This window comes from Mytilus californianus, unplaced genomic scaffold (genome assembly GCF_021869535.1).
Source record: "Mytilus californianus isolate M0D057914Y unplaced genomic scaffold, xbMytCali1.0.p SCAF_4, whole genome shotgun sequence".
Classification (NCBI taxonomy): domain Eukaryota; kingdom Metazoa; phylum Mollusca; class Bivalvia; order Mytilida; family Mytilidae; genus Mytilus; species Mytilus californianus.
The window spans coordinates 57,126,062-57,146,199 of NW_026262690.1; the positions used below are offsets into that span (position 1 = coordinate 57,126,062).

Here is a 20,138-nt window from a genome sequence, read left to right on the forward strand (position 1 = left end):
TAGGGAAATGATATTCCTGCAAAACTATGTTAAATGAATAAGATGTGATGATAAAGGATGTCTGTGTAACGTCAAGTGGCAAATAAAATACATATTCCGGATGAGAACATGATAACGTGATATGAATCTAAACCCGGCTTTGTACAAGACTGGAATTATAACATGCTAGTTCACAAGGTAACAGTCATGTCACCCTACCCAGACACATTATTTTGACTTTGAGCCGACTAATCTTTGGTTTGACCAGGCCATGGTTCAAATCCACAGCTTCCTGCACTGGAGGTGAGCACAATCCCACAAGACCACTGAGGCGGTAAATGAATAAGACAATATATCCTGGGTAGTTCTGATATAACAGTGAAAACAAAACTCACATTTGGCATGCAATTTTTTTTTTTTTGCCTTACCTTTTTTACTGCATGCATGAGTGGGGTTAATCCACGATTGTCTGCAAAATTTGAACTGGCTCCATTTTCCAGAAGAAATCTGAGAATTCCAACTTCACAAAAGTTTATTGCAAAAATCAAAGGAGAAATCCTGTATTCACATGCTGTTGTAAAGTAATTACTAAGAGTGTTCGATAACATATCAAATACAGGCACTTCTGGAAGTGGGAGATCAAACAAAATGTCCAATGAACAACCCTTTGATAAAAATAACTGTAACCATTTTCTGTAAGTAAATAGTTTCAAAGTTAGGAAATCATTTGGCAGATTGGCATAGAATTGATTAATTGTTAAATGACATGCTCTTAAAGTTCATACTTGGCAAATTTTCAGTTTCATTCAATAACCCAGATATCAATGATCCAATCTCTTTATTCATACGTATACATACTAGAACATAATTTATAAATGTTTTGGCAGACATGTACAGATCCCCAGTGGATGTAACAAATATCAGGAAGCAATCTATCATATGTTGTATCTTTAATCCTTTTTTCAATCCGCATTTCATGTTATTGCTAGATTTTTTCAAGTTGGGCATGAACTTACACTCAAGTTTATTGTTTGTTAATTGTTTGAATGCAAGTTTTTGTTGTATAACTTTTAAGTTTTGTGTATGTGAGTACAGTTTGGTGTACACTGTAATAAGTGCTATATGCACTGTGATAACTGTCCATACCATATATACTGTACTATGTGTCTGTTTCAAGTCAGTACTGGGTTGGTCATTTTGTTTCTGTTAGTTTTATTACTTTCCCTAATTTTCATTGTACATGGATATAAAGTTTTAAATAATTTGGAGTTTTCTACAAATATTTTTTTTCTTTCCTCAACATTACTTACGTATTGAGTTCTAAATTGGAAAGTTTTGTGACTTTATGATGGTCCCAGAAAAATGCTGCTATAACTGTTCTGTCAAATTTGTCTTTTCTATTCAAATCTAAAGCTGTGTCCTTTTCTGAAAAGAAACATTTAAGCTACAGTCTTTCTATTTTCAAATATCTTGAAAACATATTTTCAATTTTCCTACTTTATAACTGAATTAATTACAATTTACTTTACATTAGAAAAACAATATTTCAGCTAACACTGAAGTAAAGGAGCTCTCACTGTGCTTATCGGTGAAGGTTTGTCCTTTCACAAAACCAATGGGCCAGAAATTAAGACTTTTCCCTCAAGCATTTAATTTACATTTGCATCTCTTACATTCTTTATTATTCTTATACCTTTATTCCTGTAAAAGAACATTTATATGTGTACATCAAATTCCATGCTTCAAGGAAAAGGCATTGGTTTGTGAGTAAATTGATGAAGATAAAATATTCTGCCTTAAATTCAATGAAATTCATGTAAAGTGATCATGAATAAATCTGACAAGAAAAATGTAAAAATATCTTATAAACACAAAATCAGCAAGTTTTATTACTAGGATTTTCAGGCCAATTATAAACTTTGTGAATTTCTCTTTTGTGTTTGGTCATTGCTTGAAAATCAATAGAAATGGGCGTCTCATCAATATCACACTCAGAATATTCTATTCATACAACTTTTTCCATTATCTAAATATATCTTACCAACAAAAAACTTGGCTAGATCATATTGCTGATGTGTGAGAGCTGCATAATGTAATGGCGTACATCCATTTTCATCAGTCTGATTTAATGGGACACCTTTGTCATACAGCATCTGAGCTACCTAGAAAGAAAGTATATAATATTTCAATTTCAAAATTTACCGTTATTTAACATACCTTTATTAGACAAGAGTAGGAACCTGTACAGATTTCCACTGTCTTCAGTTATTGCATCATAAGCACAAGTTGGATACAGTTTAGCTTATACAAAATGGAATAATATCAATTTACATCATCTTTCAAAGTGTTGTTTACCATACTAAACATAAGGTTTTAAAGAACCACAAGAATGCAGGCTTTGTCGCACACAAGTTACAACTCATCACATGATCTGCTAACCATAAAGTCATTCTGTTGAGTAGTTTCTGAGAAAAAAGTGACGAATAATTTTAAGTTCATTTAGGTATAATTTCTGCAAATTATTTTATTATCTATTTGTTTAATTCTGTTCATTTTTAGAAATTTATTTCACTACTATCATTATAAAATGAGGTAAAGGTCAGATGAAACCTGTCAGAAACTACATCTGAAAATTAATTTTCTGAAATTTACACATATAAGGGACTACAAACCTTTAATTGTAGAGAATCTACTGCCCCTGGGGTTCCTGGTTCTGTATGTAAAGCTAACACATGGAAAAGGTTTTGTTGTTGGTCATTGAGAATCTGTAGTTGAGATCGATCATTGATCTTTCTGAGTAATCGTAGTACTACATTAAACTGGTTCACACGTAGAGCTGCCTATAATAAAGAGAAAAACAACAACTATTTTACATCCTTTAAAACATAATCTACAGAGTTTTAGCATTTTTAGATCTGTTTGTTCTACTTACAACATTGCATCTCCAATTTTATATAAAAATTATGTGAGCTTTCAAATGAAATCTTTTTGAAGGAGGGCTACCCTACAAAGCAATTTTGCTCTTAAGTTTACAAATGTCTCTTTCTTGTATCATAAGTATTACTTTATTGACTGGTATGAACATCTTGTTTTCTACTGATAAACAAACCATTTGCATTTTAGTTAAAAAATAAATTGCTTCGCCGAGTGCAGTTGGATACGACCGCAGAGGTCCAACCCTGAACAGTTGGGGCAAAAATGGACACAATATTCGCACTTGATACAGGTCTGAATTTGGATTGTAATTAAATATTTGACACATAATAGGTTTCTGACACAGAATAACTGTAGTCAAAGAACTTAGAATTGGTTATATGATTTGAATTTATATTAAATTTTTTGCTTTTGTGCAATACACTATACTGTTGCGAATTGACCCCCCCCCGCCCCCCCCCAAAAATAAAAAAATATATATATTAATTTACCCCCTAACCCCACCCACCTTTTTTTTTGCAAAAAAAAAAAAAATTTGAAATTTTCTTTTTAATTTCTGAAATCTGAAATGAGAAAAAATTGCCCCCCCCCCCCTCACAATTTCTTTTTCACCTCCCCCCCCCCCCCCTTTTTCCAAAAAAAAAAATTCTTTCCCTCAAGATATGGTCATAATCTCAATTCAAATTTCCAATGGAGTTTGCAACCATAATTACCCATTTAAATACATCATAAAAGTCTTCAAATAGAAAATGACATACATAATCATGGCTAAAATTAATATTCCTTAATCAGCATTTTTAAATAGTAACTTCTAAAAATAAATTGACAGCTAATCACCTCAAGACAATACAACATTTCTTTATACATAATTTAAAAGCAGTGTAAGGGAGGTAATCCAAACATAAAATTGTACTTTTTTTAATTGTTCATTAACAAGGAAACCTTTGTTTTTCCCCCTTTTTTGCCCCTAATTCCTAAACGGTTTGAGCCATAACCCCCCCCCCCCCCCCCAAAGCCAATCCTAACCATCCCCTTGTGGTATGGAAACTTGTTGTATAATTTCAGAGAGATCCATACACCATTCCACAAGTTATTGTCTGGAAACTAGAACTAGAGGCTCTCAAGAGCCTGTGTCGCTCACCTGTATTTACTGATTCTTTGGAAATCATGTAAAATAAGATTAAAATCATAATTAATAGTATTAGATATTGGATATTATAATGATATCTAAGATAATAACAAAAAACTGCAAAATTTCTGAAAAATAAACTGTTAACATAGAGATATGTCTCGCCTATTTGTTATTTTGATATAATGCAAATGTTGAAATTAAAATAGCAATACTTTAACATGTAAGTTATGCAAATATTCAAAGTCAATGAACCATGACTGAAGGTACAGGGCTAAACAATCTCCATGGAAATGAGATGTGCCAATGTTAATACAACTGAAAACCAAATACCATTGTCTTTTCGTAAGTCGTTCCCTTTAAACAAACCTAAACACAAACATTAACTTGTAAACTATGTAAAAGTTTCAAAGTCAATGAACCATAATTAGGGGGTGGGGTTATATAATCTCCATGGAAATGAAACTTGCAAATGCCAATACATTTGCATACCAAATATCATTGACTTTACATTACTGGTTCATCATAAACTGACCTAATCACAAACTAATACATGAAAACTAAGCAAAAGTTTCAAAGTGAATAGACCATGAATGAGAGGCGGGGCCAAATAATCTCCATGGAAATGAGATATGCCAATGCTTATACAACTGCATACTAAATATCATTGACCTATCACTAGTGGTTCCCCATAAACTGACCTAATCACAAACTAATACATGTAAACTAAGCAAAGTTTCAAAGTCAATAAACCTTGACTGAGGGGATGGGGCCAAATAAACCGGAAACAGCATACCTATGTCTCGCTTTTTGACTCTGTCAAGGCGAGACAATTACTAACTCAGGGGCAGCAACCCAACAACGGGTTGCCTGAATGGTCTCAAAATTTCAGGGCAGAAAGGAATTGACCTAATGAACAATTTTTTCCTGTTAGATTTGCTCTAAATGCTTTGGTTTCAGAGATATGAGTCAAAAACTGCATTCTACCCTATATACTATTTTTACCCATGTCGGCCATCCTTGTTCGCGGTCATCGGACACAATTTAAAAACTAGGTACCCTAATGATGATTGTGGACAAGTTTGGTTAAATTTGTTCTAGTAGTTTCAGAGGAGAAGATTTTTGTAAAAGATAACAAAAATTTACAAAAAAATGTTAATAAAATGCTCCACTGGGGCGCAGCTTGATACGACCGCAGAGGTCGAACCCTGAACAGTTGGGGCAAGTATGGACACAATATTCAAGCTTGATACAGCACTGAATTTGGATTGTAATTAAACATTTGACACAGCATAGGTTTCTGAAACAGAATGAATGTGGTCTAAGAACTTAAAAATTTTTAATTTATCTATTCAAACCATATCATTATTATTTGCTTTTATATATAAATCAGAAATAACCAATTTGAAATGGAAAATTTTAAAGAAAAAAAAGGGAAAAAAAAGGAAAAAAAAATCCCCCCCCCCCCCCAAATTTTTTGAACCCCCTTATGATTCATCACCCCCAAACTCAATCCCAGCCTTCCCTTTATGGTATGGTACCTTGCAGTACTGTACATGTGATGTACTGTGAAACTAAGATCAGGAGTTTGGGAAATTTTGGTCAGGAGATTAGGACTCAGATCAGGAGGTTTTTAATCGACATAAATTCTGTCGTAAATGTAACCGTGTGCTGTAGAAATTGTCTGTTAAAGTGTGTTTTCTTCAACTTTCCATCCGAATGTATTATATGTACCCTTGTACTTATAAATTTTCTCTATCTTTTTAAACTTTCAACTTGTTCAATCTAACATTCTTCTTTTTTAGTATGTTCTTTAAATTTTTTAGGTCATATCTTTTTTACCATTATTCATTGCAATCAGAACATTTGCTTATCTATCTGCAAGTAGATTTTAAATGCATGATAAGTAACACATTTAGATTGTAATCATGGGTCATAGTTATTAAATAAATTTCAATTTAAGCCTTGAAAGAAAGTATAGAACCCTCAAATAAATTTATTACACAACAGCAGTTAGCCTGAGGTAAAAATCGTTGATTACCAGTATGTTTGACACCCAAGGTGACAAGTGAAGCCATATAATTATACATGTTAATTGATTTACAGGTAAAATATATCTTCAGGTAATGTCAGTTACACCAGATATGTTGGGCTGAAATTTTTCATTCATGAAATATTTCATACACAGGATTTTTTTGTCTTCAACTGGAGGTCGGGAGGAGACCCCTGAAGGGATTATTGTACTCCCGTCGGGAGGTTCACATGTACAATTTCAGAGAGATCCATACACTTGAACACAAGTTATTGTCTCGAAACTAGAAAAATGCTTGTTTTTTTGCCCCTTTTTGGCCCCAAATTCCTAAACATTTAGGGCAATTACCCCCAAACTCAAACCCAGCTTTCCCTTTGTGATATGGAACCTTGCAGTACAATTTCATAAAGATCCATACACTTACACACAAGTTATTGTCCTGAAACTAGAAACATGCTTGTTTTTTTGCCCCTTTATGGCCCCTAATTCCTCAAATTTCTAGGGAATTACCCCCAAAATCAATCCCAGCCTTCCCTTTCTGTTATGGTACCTTGCAGTACAATTTCAGAGAGATCCATACACTCGAACACAAGTTATTGTCTGGAAACTAGAAAAATGCTTATTTTTGGCCCCTTTTTCCTAAACTTTGTGGGCAATAACCCCCAAAATCAATTCCAGCTTTCCCCTTGTGATATGGAACCTTGTAGTACAATTTCATAAAGATCCATACACTTACACACAAGTTATTGTCATGAAACTAGAAAAATGCTTGTTTTTGCCCCTTTTTGGCCCTTCCCTTTGTGATATGGAACCTTGTGGTACAATGTCAGAGAGATCCATACACTAACACACAAGTTATGTCTGGAAGTTACAAAAATGCTTATTTTTGGCCCCTTTTTGGCACCTAATTCCTTAACTGTTGGTACCATAACCCCCAAAATCAATCCCCACCTTCCTTTTGTGGTATTGAACCTTGTGGTAAAATTTCATAGAGATCCATTCACTTAAACTAACGTTAGAGTGCGAAAACCAATGTGTCTTCGGACGACAACGACGAGGCCAAAGTCATACCAATATACGACCACAAAATTTATTTGCGGTCGTATAAAAATTGACTATAAAGGGCAATAACTCCTTAAGGGGTCAACTGACCATTATGGTCATGTTGACTTATTTGTAGATCTTACTTTGCTGTACATTATTGCTGTTTACAGTTTATCTCTTTCTATAATAATATTCAAGATAATAACAAAAAACAACAAAATTACCTTAAAATTACCTATTCAGGGGCAGCAACCTAACAACGGGTTATCCGATTCATCTGAAAATTTCAGGGCAGATAGATCTTGACCTGATTAACAATTTTACCCCATGTCAGATTTGCTGTAAATGCTTTGGTTTTAGAGTTATAAGCCAAAATCTACATTTTTACCCTATGTTCTATTTTTAGCCATGGTGGCCTTCTTGGTTGGTTGGTGGGATGGCCGGACACATTTTTTAAACTAAATACCCTAATAATGATTGTGGCCAAGTTTGGTCAAATTTGGCCCAGTAGTTTCAGAGGAGAAGATTTTTGTAAAAGTTTCCAGACGACGGACGCAGGACGCCGGATGCCAAGTAATGAGAAAAGCTCACTTGGCTCATTGGGCCAGGTGAGCTAAAAATGCTTATTTGGGCCCCTTTTTGGCCCCTAATTCCAAAACTGTTAGAATTTTAACCCCCAAAATCAATCCCAACCTTCCTTTTGTGGTTATAAACCTTGTGTTTAAATTTCATAGATTTCTATTTACATTTACTAAAGTTATTGTCCGGAAACCAAATGTCTTCGGAAGATGCAGACGACGACGACCACGTGATACCAATATATGACCGCAAAATTTTTTGCAGTCGTATAAAACTTATATGAAACAGTTGAGTAAGAAAAATACTCATAGTTAACTGAACTTTGAGAATCTTTAACTGAAGTATAAAGGCAAAAACCCACTGTATTGATGACTGAAGTCATTTGATTATCATTGACTTTATGATTGACCAGTAGCGGGTAAAGTCATAGCAAGACCATGAGCATATTTCAGAAGAGCTTAATGCTTTCACATGTCAAGCGTAAGTAAACATTGGATGCCTGACCAAAAACGTCACTTTCTTATCAGTATTTTAACTTTTACATGGTAATATGTGTACTCTTCAAAAATCTGCATAATTCAAAGAAACTCATTTTTATGTTTTTCAATATGTACCTCTATAACACGACTGTCCAGATTTCCTGAAGCATCAAGGACCATGTGAGCTACACCCTGTAATTCTTTTTGTATGGCCTCCTGGAATATGGAGTAGGTTTTCTTTTCTGGAGTTACCTCTGGTAAAACCAGAGGCTTCCATCGCCATAATGGTTTCTTATTTTTATCAGGTTCTGGCTTGTCTTTGGGAGAAAACACCACATTATTTTTGACATTAGCTCCATTCTGGATCAAGATGATGGCACAACTGAAGATAAGAAGTATTTTATACATAATGTGAATCACATTTTATACTTAAGGCAAAGTATACGTACTTGGGCTGTATTCAGATTTTAAAGAAAGTTTGTATGCATTTAGTTTTTTTTCCAATTTATAATGGTATTTTAAGAGACGATTTGGGTAAAAGTTGATGGATGACGGTCACTAATTATATAAGTAATTGCAATAGCTCACACTGGCCATATATATATTTTCCCTTTATCTAGGTGTGATAATCATTCAAAGAATAAAGAATCTAAAATAAATTATAACTATTATACCTGTCATGCTTATTTGATACTGCAAATGACAATGGTGTATTTCCATCAATATCTTTTTTGTCAACAACTGCTTTTCTCTGTAACAAAAGATGTCAAATAATGAAACATATAAACTCACCTAGTTTAAAACTCGAAAACAAAGTCTTGCATTATCACTTATTGAATTTTTGTTAACCTTCTTCTCACTTTTTGTCGAGTCTTCGACTTTAATCAAAAAAGCGAGACATAGCGATCCTACATTCCCTCGGCATCATTGTCGTCACCGGCGTCTACAAATATTCACTCTGTGGTTAAAGTTTTTGAAATTTTAATAACTTTCTTAAACTATCCTGTATTTCTACCAAGCTTGGACAGAAGCTTATTTATGATCATAAGATAGTATCCAGAAGTAAATTTTGTAAAAAAAAAATCCTGTTTTTCCGTATTTTACTTATAAATGGACTTAGTTTTTCTGCCAGGAAACATTACATTCACTCTATGGTTAAAGTTTTTAAAATTCTAATAACTTTCTCAAACTATCCTGGATTTCTACCAAACTTGGACAGAAGCTTGTTTATGATCATAAGATAGTATCAAGAAGTAAATTTAAAAAAAAAAAAATCCTGTTTTTCCGTATTTTACTTATAAATGGACTTAGTTTTTCTGCCAGGAAACATTACATTCACTCTGTGGTTAAAGTTTTTAAAATTCTAATAACTTTCTCAAACTATCCTGGATTTCTACCAAACTTGGACAGAAGCTTGTTTATGATCATAAGATAGTATCCAGAAGTAAATTTAAAAAAAAAAAAATCCTGTTTTCCGTATTTTACTTATAAATGGACTTAGTTTTTCTTCCAGTTAACATTAGATACAGTCTGCAGTTAAATTTTTCAAACATTTATTAGATTCATAAACAATCCTAGATTTTTACCAAATTTGGACAAAAGCTTCAAAAAAAATGTATCGAGAGGAATATTTTTATTAAATTTTTTCCTCATCTCATTTTTGTTGAGCCTGCGATTAACAGCAAAAGTAGGCAAGACACTGGGTTCCACGGAACTCTTACGAATTTTTGGTATTTGACATCATTCAATCAGAATTATAAACTTTCCTTACTTAAATGGCAGTATTTTAATGTAAACCTGAATAAGATTAAAAGCATATTATCGTCATTTCATATGCTACCACATGAATGTATAAATTACATGTATAAAACTGATTATTGACCCTCTATTATGTACAGACATGTACCTTAATTAAATGTAGACAACAGATGGTTGCCCCTCTATATGCTGCTAGGTGTAGGGGAGTCTGAAGGTTACAGTCTGTTTCATCAATCTGCTGGTCCTTCATGGTACGGGTTAACAAACTCAGTAAATCAATTGGATCTATTGCTGTCTTCAGTTCAGGTCTATAAATGTAAAATATTCTTTGTTAATTTAAATTCTAACCTTTAGAACATTGCATCAGCTAATACTACTGTTTTTGAACTGTGATACACATTAATTTCTTGTTTGATTAAGTCTCTAACAGTGTAATTACATAGAACTGCTCACTTTGTGAAGTACTGTAAATTCAGAAATTATTGTGAAATTTTTATGAATGAGAATAATGCGACTGGGTGAGTATAGCAATAATAAGAACTTGCATTCTGAGCTCTATTACATATATCTGTATGCAGATTTTCCTAAAATCGCAATATTTAATCTCGCATTTTTGTCAATTCTTCAAAAATCGCAATAATAAATGCACACAATAATTTCTGCATTTACAGAATATAGAGGCAGAAATGCAACTGAACTTGAAAACAAATGAAAAAAAAAGTCAGGAGGTTCTAGTCCAGTGGTTGTTGATGATTGCTATTTTGCATTAATTGTTTTTCTTCAATGTAATAAGCTTAAATCAGGATGTTGATTTCTCTCTTTTTAAATGTTTTTACATTTGTTATCCCAAGGCCTTTTATAGTATAAGTTTGCTCATGGTTAAACTTATGCTATAAAAGTTTAACTCAAATCTATTGAATGTTTACATACTTGTCCTTTGGTATTTGGTGGACAGTATACATACCACATATCCTTATTCTTATATCTTGTAAATCAATTTCTATAGCAATTTTAATGAAATTTACCACCATTCCTTTGTTATCAAATTACACTGATATCTCACAACCTACAAAGCTTTTCACTTATAATATAGTCATTTTAATTTAGTTTTTTTAAAGGCTAGGTAAACTTACGACTCAATCTTTTTAAAGACATAATGTATTGGCATTCTATTACTACTACATTTCTGAAAGATATTAGCTCCTTTCTTAATAAGAACTTCTTCATAATCTGTACTAGAATCTGACGATCCACTGTTAGAATTGACAGATAAATGTAGTGCGGAACGCTTTTCTGAATCCACAGCATTAACATCAGCACCAGAATTGAGTAAGCTTGACATTATTTGGACTCCTTTAACTTCATCACCTAGAAAAAGAAAACAAAATATAGGCATAAACATAATCTGCAAATTTTTAAAGTACTCAATTTTGTTTTCAATATATTTCAATGACTTGTATTGACAAAATAATCTTACAGTTCTACATAAATTTATCTTGTAATCTTCTATAGATTGTTATATAAATTTCTCTATGTACAACAACTTCTTTAACCTGATTGAGCTCTTCTGTAAAAGATAAATAGACTTATATTTTTGGGACAATACCTGGTGTAGATACATTCTCTTTGGTTGATTATTTCCTCCATCTCCATGAACCCTTGCTGTTAATACAGACTTAACTCTTTTCAGACACTGGCTGAAGCAAACATGTTCTCTTTGTACATCTGCTTTCATAGAGACCTTGTCGTAAGACTGCTTTAATCTTCTCTTTATTTCATTATTACTTCAATCTGCTTGCGCTCTGCTTCCAATACAGACTAACCTCTATTAGACACTGCGTGGAGTAGTCGTGTTCTCTTTGTTTTAATATTTTTTCCATTTAATTATGCTTCTGCTTCAAAAAGAGGCTTCTTCTGTCTGACACTGTTGTAAACATATTTTCCTTGTTTCTTCCCCCCCCCCCCCCCACCTCTATCTGTTTGTAACCCTACTGTCAATACAAACTTACCTCTGTCGGAAACTGCCAGGTGAAGACATGTTCTCTTTGTTTTACTATTTCGTCCGTCTGCTTGTGCCCCTGCTGCCAACAGTCTGTCCACTATTTCCACTGACTTAGATCTACAATGTTACAAGTTTTCATTAATATCAATTGTTGCTGATGTATGAAATACTCTGTTCATAAGTAGCGAAATATATTTAGTAAATGACTTTAATAATTTTAGGCTAAAATATTGGGACAGGGACAGGGTGTCATTTTATTTCTGACATTGAATTAACAGTTGTCTCCCAATAAAATAAAAAATTGCAAATACAAATACAAGGATTAGATTGATATGCATTTAATTTTTATTGTAACAACTTGTAGATTTTCCCTTGATGAGGTGGTTTTTTAAGAACTAATAATCTAATTTCTATGACCTTCAAGCTTAAGTTGAAAGTTTTCACTTCTGTAATTTTTGTATTTTTTAAAACAGAAAGGAATTTTTTTTTGAAACTCCCATTGTATTACAGCTATAATTACGGCACACCTCTCATAAAACTATTCAGTTCTATGGTTATTTGGAAAAATCTTATAGTAACAATTTAAACTACATAAAATTCATGAGATTTTTTTTAAACTTAACAAACTGTTTAGTAAAGGGATTTGTACTCACTTTGTAGCAGAGTGTAAGACTGGGGCTTCTACTATCTTATCCTCTGCACCTTTTTCCACAATATAGGTCACATTAGGGTTGGCTTTAGCTTGTAACTGTAATGAGATCATTTTTTTTTAAAACTGAAAGCGCACAATATAAAGATTTTTATTTTTAAGCATGTTGTTTACATAAAAGATTATTTTGCATGTTGAAGTTGAATGAAATTAAAATGTTAATACAGAGATATGTCTCACTTTTTTTTCTACAGCAACACAGCTATAATATAATTTTTAAATGATTTGCATATCTACAAATACTTGAATGTGATTGGTCTGTTTGAATTTGTTTCCTCGGTTTACACTTCAATAGACCATGTTACCGAAACTACTTTTGTAACATATCAACTGCTCCCTCCATTTCACTGTGATATATTCATGTGCATTATCTCAGAGTTCCCAGAAAGCTGACATTCAAAGAAAAAAATACCAAATGTTTGATTGAGAATTAAAAGGATTAAACATAAATTTTTTTCTAGAGATTATTGATGTGTTAACTTGGCCGCTTACTCACAAACTATACATAAACGTCATTGAACTTTTACTTAGTTTGCGAGTTAATCGGCCCAGTTTACACATCAATAACCTCTAGAAAAAAGTGTTTAATCCTATAATAAACTGCCAGATTACTGCATGTATATTGGGAGTGAATATCCCTTTTAAGTATTTCTGAAGCTAACCTTCAAAACTGTCTTATCCTGAAATGGAATTCACAAGAAAACTTCTAATTAAGATTATTACCTTCTTGAGTGCTTTGCATTTTGAAATATTGTATACAGTGTTCTCCCCAGGCCGATATGACGCTGCGGTGCCGCAGCGCCTTCATAATATTTTTGTAGATCCCGCAGCGTCTTAATTGACCGCTGTCCCTTAATACTTGATCCCGCAGCGTGTTAATTTTCACATTTGCATTATAAATGTTGGTTAAAATTGTCAAGTTACTGATCACCGCTGATGGGTCGGTCAGTGTTACGCAATAACTGATAATTAGTTTTACCTGAGCCACGCTTATCTCAGCCTTATCGGACTATGTTATCAGGTAATAGCGTAAATGATCATCAAGAAGATAGATATTTTTTGAAGAAAATTAAAAATTTTAAAAACTTCAGTGCAGAAATTGAAGAAATAGATCGCAAATACATTGTATTTACGCATCGTGTGTGTGATCACTTGACCATTTATATAACGAATTTTTTCATTGGTCTAGAAGAAGAATCTATTTTAACACGACCAATGAACGTGTTGAATACACATGATAAATTTGAATACACATTGCTAAAGATATTTACGATGAAAACTATGAATGAAAGTATTAGTAGTTGAAAAAATTAAAATAAAGTTTGATTAAAGATAACGAGGAGTGATTTACTTTAATAGAAATTGAAATAAAATGCTCCGCAGGGCGCAGCTTGATACGACCGCAGAGGTCGAACCCTGAACAGTTGGGGCAAGTATGGACACAACATTCAAGCTTGATACAGCTTTGGATTTGGATTGTGATTAAATATTTGACACAGCATAGGTTTCTAACACAGATTGAATGTGGTCTAAGAACTTAAAAATTTTAAATTGGACATTCACCTATTATGGTCCAATATCCAAAATCTAAATACATGGTTAGATTCAGCATATCAAAGAACCCCAAGAATTCAATTTTTGATGAAATCAAACAAAGTTTAATTTTGGACCCTTTTGACCTCAATGTGGACAAAGTTGATAACGGGGCCCAAAAATCAAAAATCTAAATACATTGTTAGATTCAGCATATCAAAGAACCCCATATATTCAATTTTTGTTGAAATCAAACAAAGTTTAATTTTGGACCCCGATTTGGACCAAGTTGAAAACTGGGCCCATAATCAAAAATCTAAATACATGTTTAGATTCAGCATATCAAAGAACCCTAAGAATTCAATTTTTGTTAAAATCAAAATAAGTTTAATTTTGGACCCTTTGGACCTTAATGTAGACCAATTTGAAAACGGAACCAAAAATTAAGAATCTAAATACACGGTTAGATTCGGCATATCAAAGAACCCCAATAATTCAATTTTTGATGAAATCAAACAAAGTTTAATTTTGGACCCCGATTTGGACCAACTTGAAAACTGGGCCCATAATCAAAAATCTAAATACATGTTTAGATTCAGCATATCAAAGAACCCTAAGAATTCAATTTTTGTTAAGATCAAACTAAGTTTAATTTTGGACCCTTTGGACCTTAATGTAGACCAATTTGAAAACGGAACCAAAATTTAAGAATCTAAATACACAGTTAGATTCGGCATATCAAAGAACCCCAATAATTCAATTTTTGATGAAATCAAACAAAGTTTAATTTTGGACCCTTTGGACCTCAATGTGGACCAATTTAAAAACGGGGCCCAAAATCCAAAAACTAAATACACGGTTAGATTCAGCATATTAAAGAACCCCATGAAATCAAGAATAAAACCCCATTGAAATTGGTCAAGAAATAAGCAATTTATAGGAAGTATCTTCTTTTGCACAATCCTGTGCTATTAAATATTTCTTGCTATTGCGCAATACTGTACAATTGACAATTTCTTGCTATTGCGCAATATTGTGCTATTGGATATTTCTTGCTATTGCGCAATACTGTGCAATTGAAGATTTCTTGCTATTGCGCAATACTGTGCAATTGAAGATTTCTTGCTATTGTGCAATACTGTGCAATTGAAAATTTCTTGCTATTGCACAATACTTATTATATAATAATTTACACATCCTGTTTGGTGTGTATCTCCTACCATATCATTAATATTTGATTTTAAATATAAATCAGAAATAACCAACTTAAAATGGAAAATTTTAAAAGAAACAAAAAAGGAAAAAAAGAAAAAAAAGGAAAAAAAAATAAATCCCCCCCCAAAATTTTTTGAACCCCCATTATGATTCATCACCCCCAAACTCAATCCCAGCCTTCCCTTTGTGGTATGGTACCTTGCAGTACAATTTCAGAGAGATCCATACACTTGAACACAAGTTATTGTCTGGAAACTAGAAAAAAATGTGTTTTTTGGCCCCTTTTTGGCCCCAAATTCCTAAATGTTTAGGGCAATTACCCCCAAACTCAAACCCAGCTTTCCCTTTGTGATATGGAACCTTGTAGTACAATTTCAGAAAGATCCATACACTTACACACAAGTTATTGTCATGAAACTAGAAAAATGCTTGTTTTTTGCCCCTTTTTTGGCCCCTAATTCCTAAAATTTGGAGGCAATTACCCCCAAAATCAATCCCAGCATTCCTTTAGTGATATGGAACCTTGTGGTACAATGTCAGAGAGATCCATACACTAACACACAAGTTATGTCTGGAAGTTACAAAAATGCTTATTTTTGGCCCCTTTTTGGCCCCTAATTCCTTTACTATTATTACCATAACCCCCAAAATCAATCCCAACCTTCCTTTTGTGGTATTGAACCTTGTGGTAAAATTTCATAAAGATCCATTCACTTAAACTAAAGTTAGAGTGCGAAAACCAATGTGTCTTCGGACGACGCCGGACGACGACGACGACGCCGGACGAAGACGACGCCAACGTCATACCAATATACGACCACAAAATTTTTTTTGCGGTCATATAAAAATGTTGCTTGCAAGGTAAATTCGTCTGAAACTGTCATATTTGTAGAAATAAAATGATCATTGAACATCGATCGTGAATCCGTGCGTCGGGAAATATGTGACAATCAACACGGGTACAGAATCGCCGCAGCTTCTGTATAATGTCACTGGTAAATAATTTCAATGGTTTTAACTTAAACGAATTTGTAAAGTTTCGTTTATATCTATCTGCCAAAGATAGGATTAAACAATAATACGCACAGAAGCGTAATGTGAAACTACGGAAACTTGTCAGCTGTTCATTTATAAAAAAAAATAGTTTTAAAAAGTTGTATACCAAATATCTTAACCATATTCGATTTTATTAATTCTGAATGAACATGTTCTCTGCAAATAACAAAGGGGTGAATTATAAGCAAAAGGTAGATGATGGAAGTAGACGTTTTTTTTCACACCAATGACTTCTAATGAAAAGGGGAATACACCTCTGTCTACACTGTCAGTATAAGCAGATTTCATTGCTTCTCCTAATCCCAACCAAGCTCAAGTTTTAGCAATTGATAAAAGCAAGCACCATGTTTCTGGTTTCAATGACAAGTGGCTGCATGACTGAGTTTCCATGGCTTAGAAATGTTAAAGGGGGTATAAGCAAAAGTTATTGTGAGTGGGGGTTTAATTTTTAACCCTGAAGAGGATAAAGACAAAGTTAAGGAACAGACTGTCCAACAAAATAACACTATCTTGAAACAATATCCCTAGAAGGAGCAGAGAGTAGAGATGAATATTTATATTTTGACTTCTTTAATTGACTGAATATAAATAACTTTTGTGTTTAAAATCAATTTATTTCATATATATATCCTTGTAATTCATTAATACTCTGCATTATTAAACACATAACGCAAAGCATTATAATTCATATTGCATGTCATAATTTATGACTTATTGCTTCAGATCACAAACGTTCACTCTAAAAAAAGAGTTACGCGCCCTTGAATTTTGCGCCTTAAAAAAATCCTGGGGAGAACACTGGTATAGAAACGTCTTTTGTTGATTACCTTGGTGTTTTTTGTTTTTTACGTATTGTCAGTTTACTGTCTCACTAACACATATCTCTTTTGAACATTGATTATGAGAGGAAGTATCTTTAATCTTATAACCATAAAGATTCCAAATGAGTTTCTTCTTGCATAAAAATATAAAGTATTCATATTCTCATATTTAAGATATAGATAATGAATCTGTCTTACCAGAATTTCTACAGAACAAAGGCTGTTCACTTTAACAGCTAAAGACAAGGGTGTATCTCCTGATAAATTCTTTACTTCTAAGTCTGGTTTGTAACTCAGTATCAAGTTTAATCCACTGCATCCTTCTTCTTTATTGTCGGAACATGCTTTCACCATGAAGTGGACAGCTGAACATTTGCCTGTGTATTACAATCAGCATAATTAATTTCTTGCTAAGCGTTGTTTTTACATTTTCTTTTAGTTACACAATATAACCCATACTTGGATATTTCAATGAGTTGCATTTAATTTCCTTTTGTGACAGCATTTGGTGTTTTAAAAAGCAAATGAAAAAATATAATATAGAGATATGTCTCACCTATTTGAAACAAAACTGAATGAGATCCTTTAGGATGTCAAGATAAATGTGGTATGGTACTACACTTACCATTAGATGCATATTTTTGTGATTCATTTTCTGGTTCCAGACCTTCAAAATATTTCTTCTGAACAGTCTGTGATGGATTTGCTCCTGAGAGATTTAAAACAGCCTTTATAAAGTCCCTGCCATTCTTCAAAGCTGCTTGAAATTCTTCATTGTCCGTTTTATCCTTCTTCAATGAAAAGCAAAATATTTACTCCATTATCAAATATCTTCAAATTGAGGATTTTAATGCTGATCTTTTTCTTTTACATTTAAAAATAATGGAAAAGACTGTTGTTGGTTTGTAGTCTCATTGAAGTATAACAATATAATCAATAAAGAAACCCTTAAATAAAAGTTGAATGAAATATTTATTTTATCAAATGTTCAGTGGCAAATATTTCATGTATGGCCAGAAACTGCTCCTTGAATCAAAAAAGGATAGAGGACAGGAATTTTGGAGTAACTCAGATCCAATGGTCTGTTGGTAAAAATGCTGACATATTTCTTTTACAATAGATTTCTAAGACAACACAATTATGTTATTGTTAAATTTGAGCTTTGTTTTTTCACCATTTAACTACTGATGCTTTGACCTTTTTACCTCCATTCTGTCTATGTATAGCATGTTATTCTTTTGAACAGATATGAAAACAATGGCGAGGTAAACATACAACTAATAACTGACACACAGTCATGCTCACTTGTTCATCAGTTAATTTAGCAATAATTGTACCAAATTCTTTTCTAGAAACCTATCTTAAATCATCTTTACAATAGTTTTTCCTAATTCTTAAACAACATGCTTATAGAAAATAATTTGAACAATACCTTAAATATAGCATACTGTTCACAAGCAACTAGTAATGGAGTAAAACCATTATGGTTGACATCTGACGCCATCAGTTTCATATATTCTGGTCGTGCTTTAGACATTTCTTTCTTTAGGGAAGGTTTTGGAACATTATTTTCTGGTGCTCTCAAGTCTAAAGCTTTATCATTGTCACCATCAACCTCCATCTTTTCTGTCAGACCATTCTCTTTTATTTCTACAGGTACGTTCTGCAAACAATTTCAGTCAATTTAAATTGTTGAAACATGCTCTCTTTTTAGATAGAACTAACTTTGCCATGTAAATTGTTTTAAGTCTGACTGATAGCCAATGGCTTTGAAATGCTATTTTCCTTCATATTTCCAAAACATTTTTACCTTTGAAAGCAGAATAGTAAACATTTTTTTTTTAATTTTAAAACATTTTCATTCTGCATTGTATTCAATCTTTATTTTTAGAATAATCATAAAATATCAATTTATTATGTGTTTATTGAAATTTCTGAACTTAATGTGTTTAAGTACATGTACATGTAACTATGGAAAACTATTATTATATTCATATCATTTTAATAATGAAAAGTTGTTTTATATTGAATATATAGTAATATTTTATTTGTTCACTTCACTTTTGACTTTGCACTATAGGATTTGTATTAATTTGGATTTATTGAAATGCAAAAAGCAATTAGTTTTCAATGTCAGTATGAGAAAGATCTCTAATAAATGTATTAAACTGTGATAAGCTGACACTTTTAATCCTGAACATCATCTTGATTACAGCAGATCAATTTTTGTAATCTTTATCATTCATAAGAATAAGTAATGATCTGGATGGCTTCGCAACCCAAGTCAGATCTATATATTATTATTTCACTATTTTTCATACCTCTGTATTGAGGGTTTTGACCAATGTAGCCATATCATTTTTCATACACATCTTAGCTAACAGATGAAGTGGGTTGTCTCCCTGTTGATTCTTCTCTGCTGATATAGCTCCTCCTTTCTCCACCAAATATGTTATTAATCTGATATTTGCCTGCAAAATAGTGAATTAATATTAAGTCATGATTATTTGTAAAATAAAAAATGGTTGAATACAAGAAATTATGTATCTATAATGTAGTTATTTATATCCTTGAACCTTATTAATATTGATGCAGCAGCTTGCATTTATATAGTGGTGTCAAAGTTGTGCTGACAGCATTTATCTCCACAAAAAACTAAATCCAAAATCTGAATGAATAATCATATTTAAATTTTTTAGCAGAATGCTTTGTGGGTAATTTTTTTGCTCAATGAAACTGTAAAAAATATCTTGTTTTTTTGTTAACACAAAATTTGAACAGAAAAGTAAAATTTAGCAGACTGTAGGATATATGATTTTGGTAACAAGTTTAAAAATTTTGAAAAAACTAACTGATCATGAAAGTACT

At 32.6% G+C, this 20,138-nt stretch overlaps 1 protein-coding gene across 3 annotated transcripts in view; it reads right to left on the reverse strand.

The window, feature by feature from the left end:
- The window catches only part of LOC127698442 (poly [ADP-ribose] polymerase tankyrase-like), an 85,047-nt gene that overhangs the window by 29,377 nt on the left and 35,532 nt on the right, over positions 1 to 20,138 (reverse strand). For all 3 annotated transcript variants that reach the window (XM_052201892.1, XM_052201891.1, XM_052201890.1), the window contains exons 23-36: positions 19,592 to 19,741; positions 18,703 to 18,933; positions 17,896 to 18,061; positions 17,469 to 17,647; positions 12,590 to 12,684; positions 11,944 to 12,053; positions 11,068 to 11,302; positions 10,083 to 10,242; positions 8,851 to 8,927; positions 8,312 to 8,558; positions 2,652 to 2,819; positions 2,021 to 2,141; positions 1,290 to 1,404; positions 408 to 672 (exon numbers count right to left, since the gene is read on the reverse strand). In XM_052201892.1, the coding sequence (XP_052057852.1) occupies positions 408 to 672; positions 1,290 to 1,404; positions 2,021 to 2,141; positions 2,652 to 2,819; positions 8,312 to 8,558; positions 8,851 to 8,927; positions 10,083 to 10,242; positions 11,068 to 11,302; positions 11,944 to 12,053; positions 12,590 to 12,684; positions 17,469 to 17,647; positions 17,896 to 18,061; positions 18,703 to 18,933; positions 19,592 to 19,741 (2,319 nt within the window). The remainder of the gene's footprint in view (positions 1 to 407; positions 673 to 1,289; positions 1,405 to 2,020; positions 2,142 to 2,651; positions 2,820 to 8,311; positions 8,559 to 8,850; positions 8,928 to 10,082; positions 10,243 to 11,067; positions 11,303 to 11,943; positions 12,054 to 12,589; positions 12,685 to 17,468; positions 17,648 to 17,895; positions 18,062 to 18,702; positions 18,934 to 19,591; positions 19,742 to 20,138) is intronic.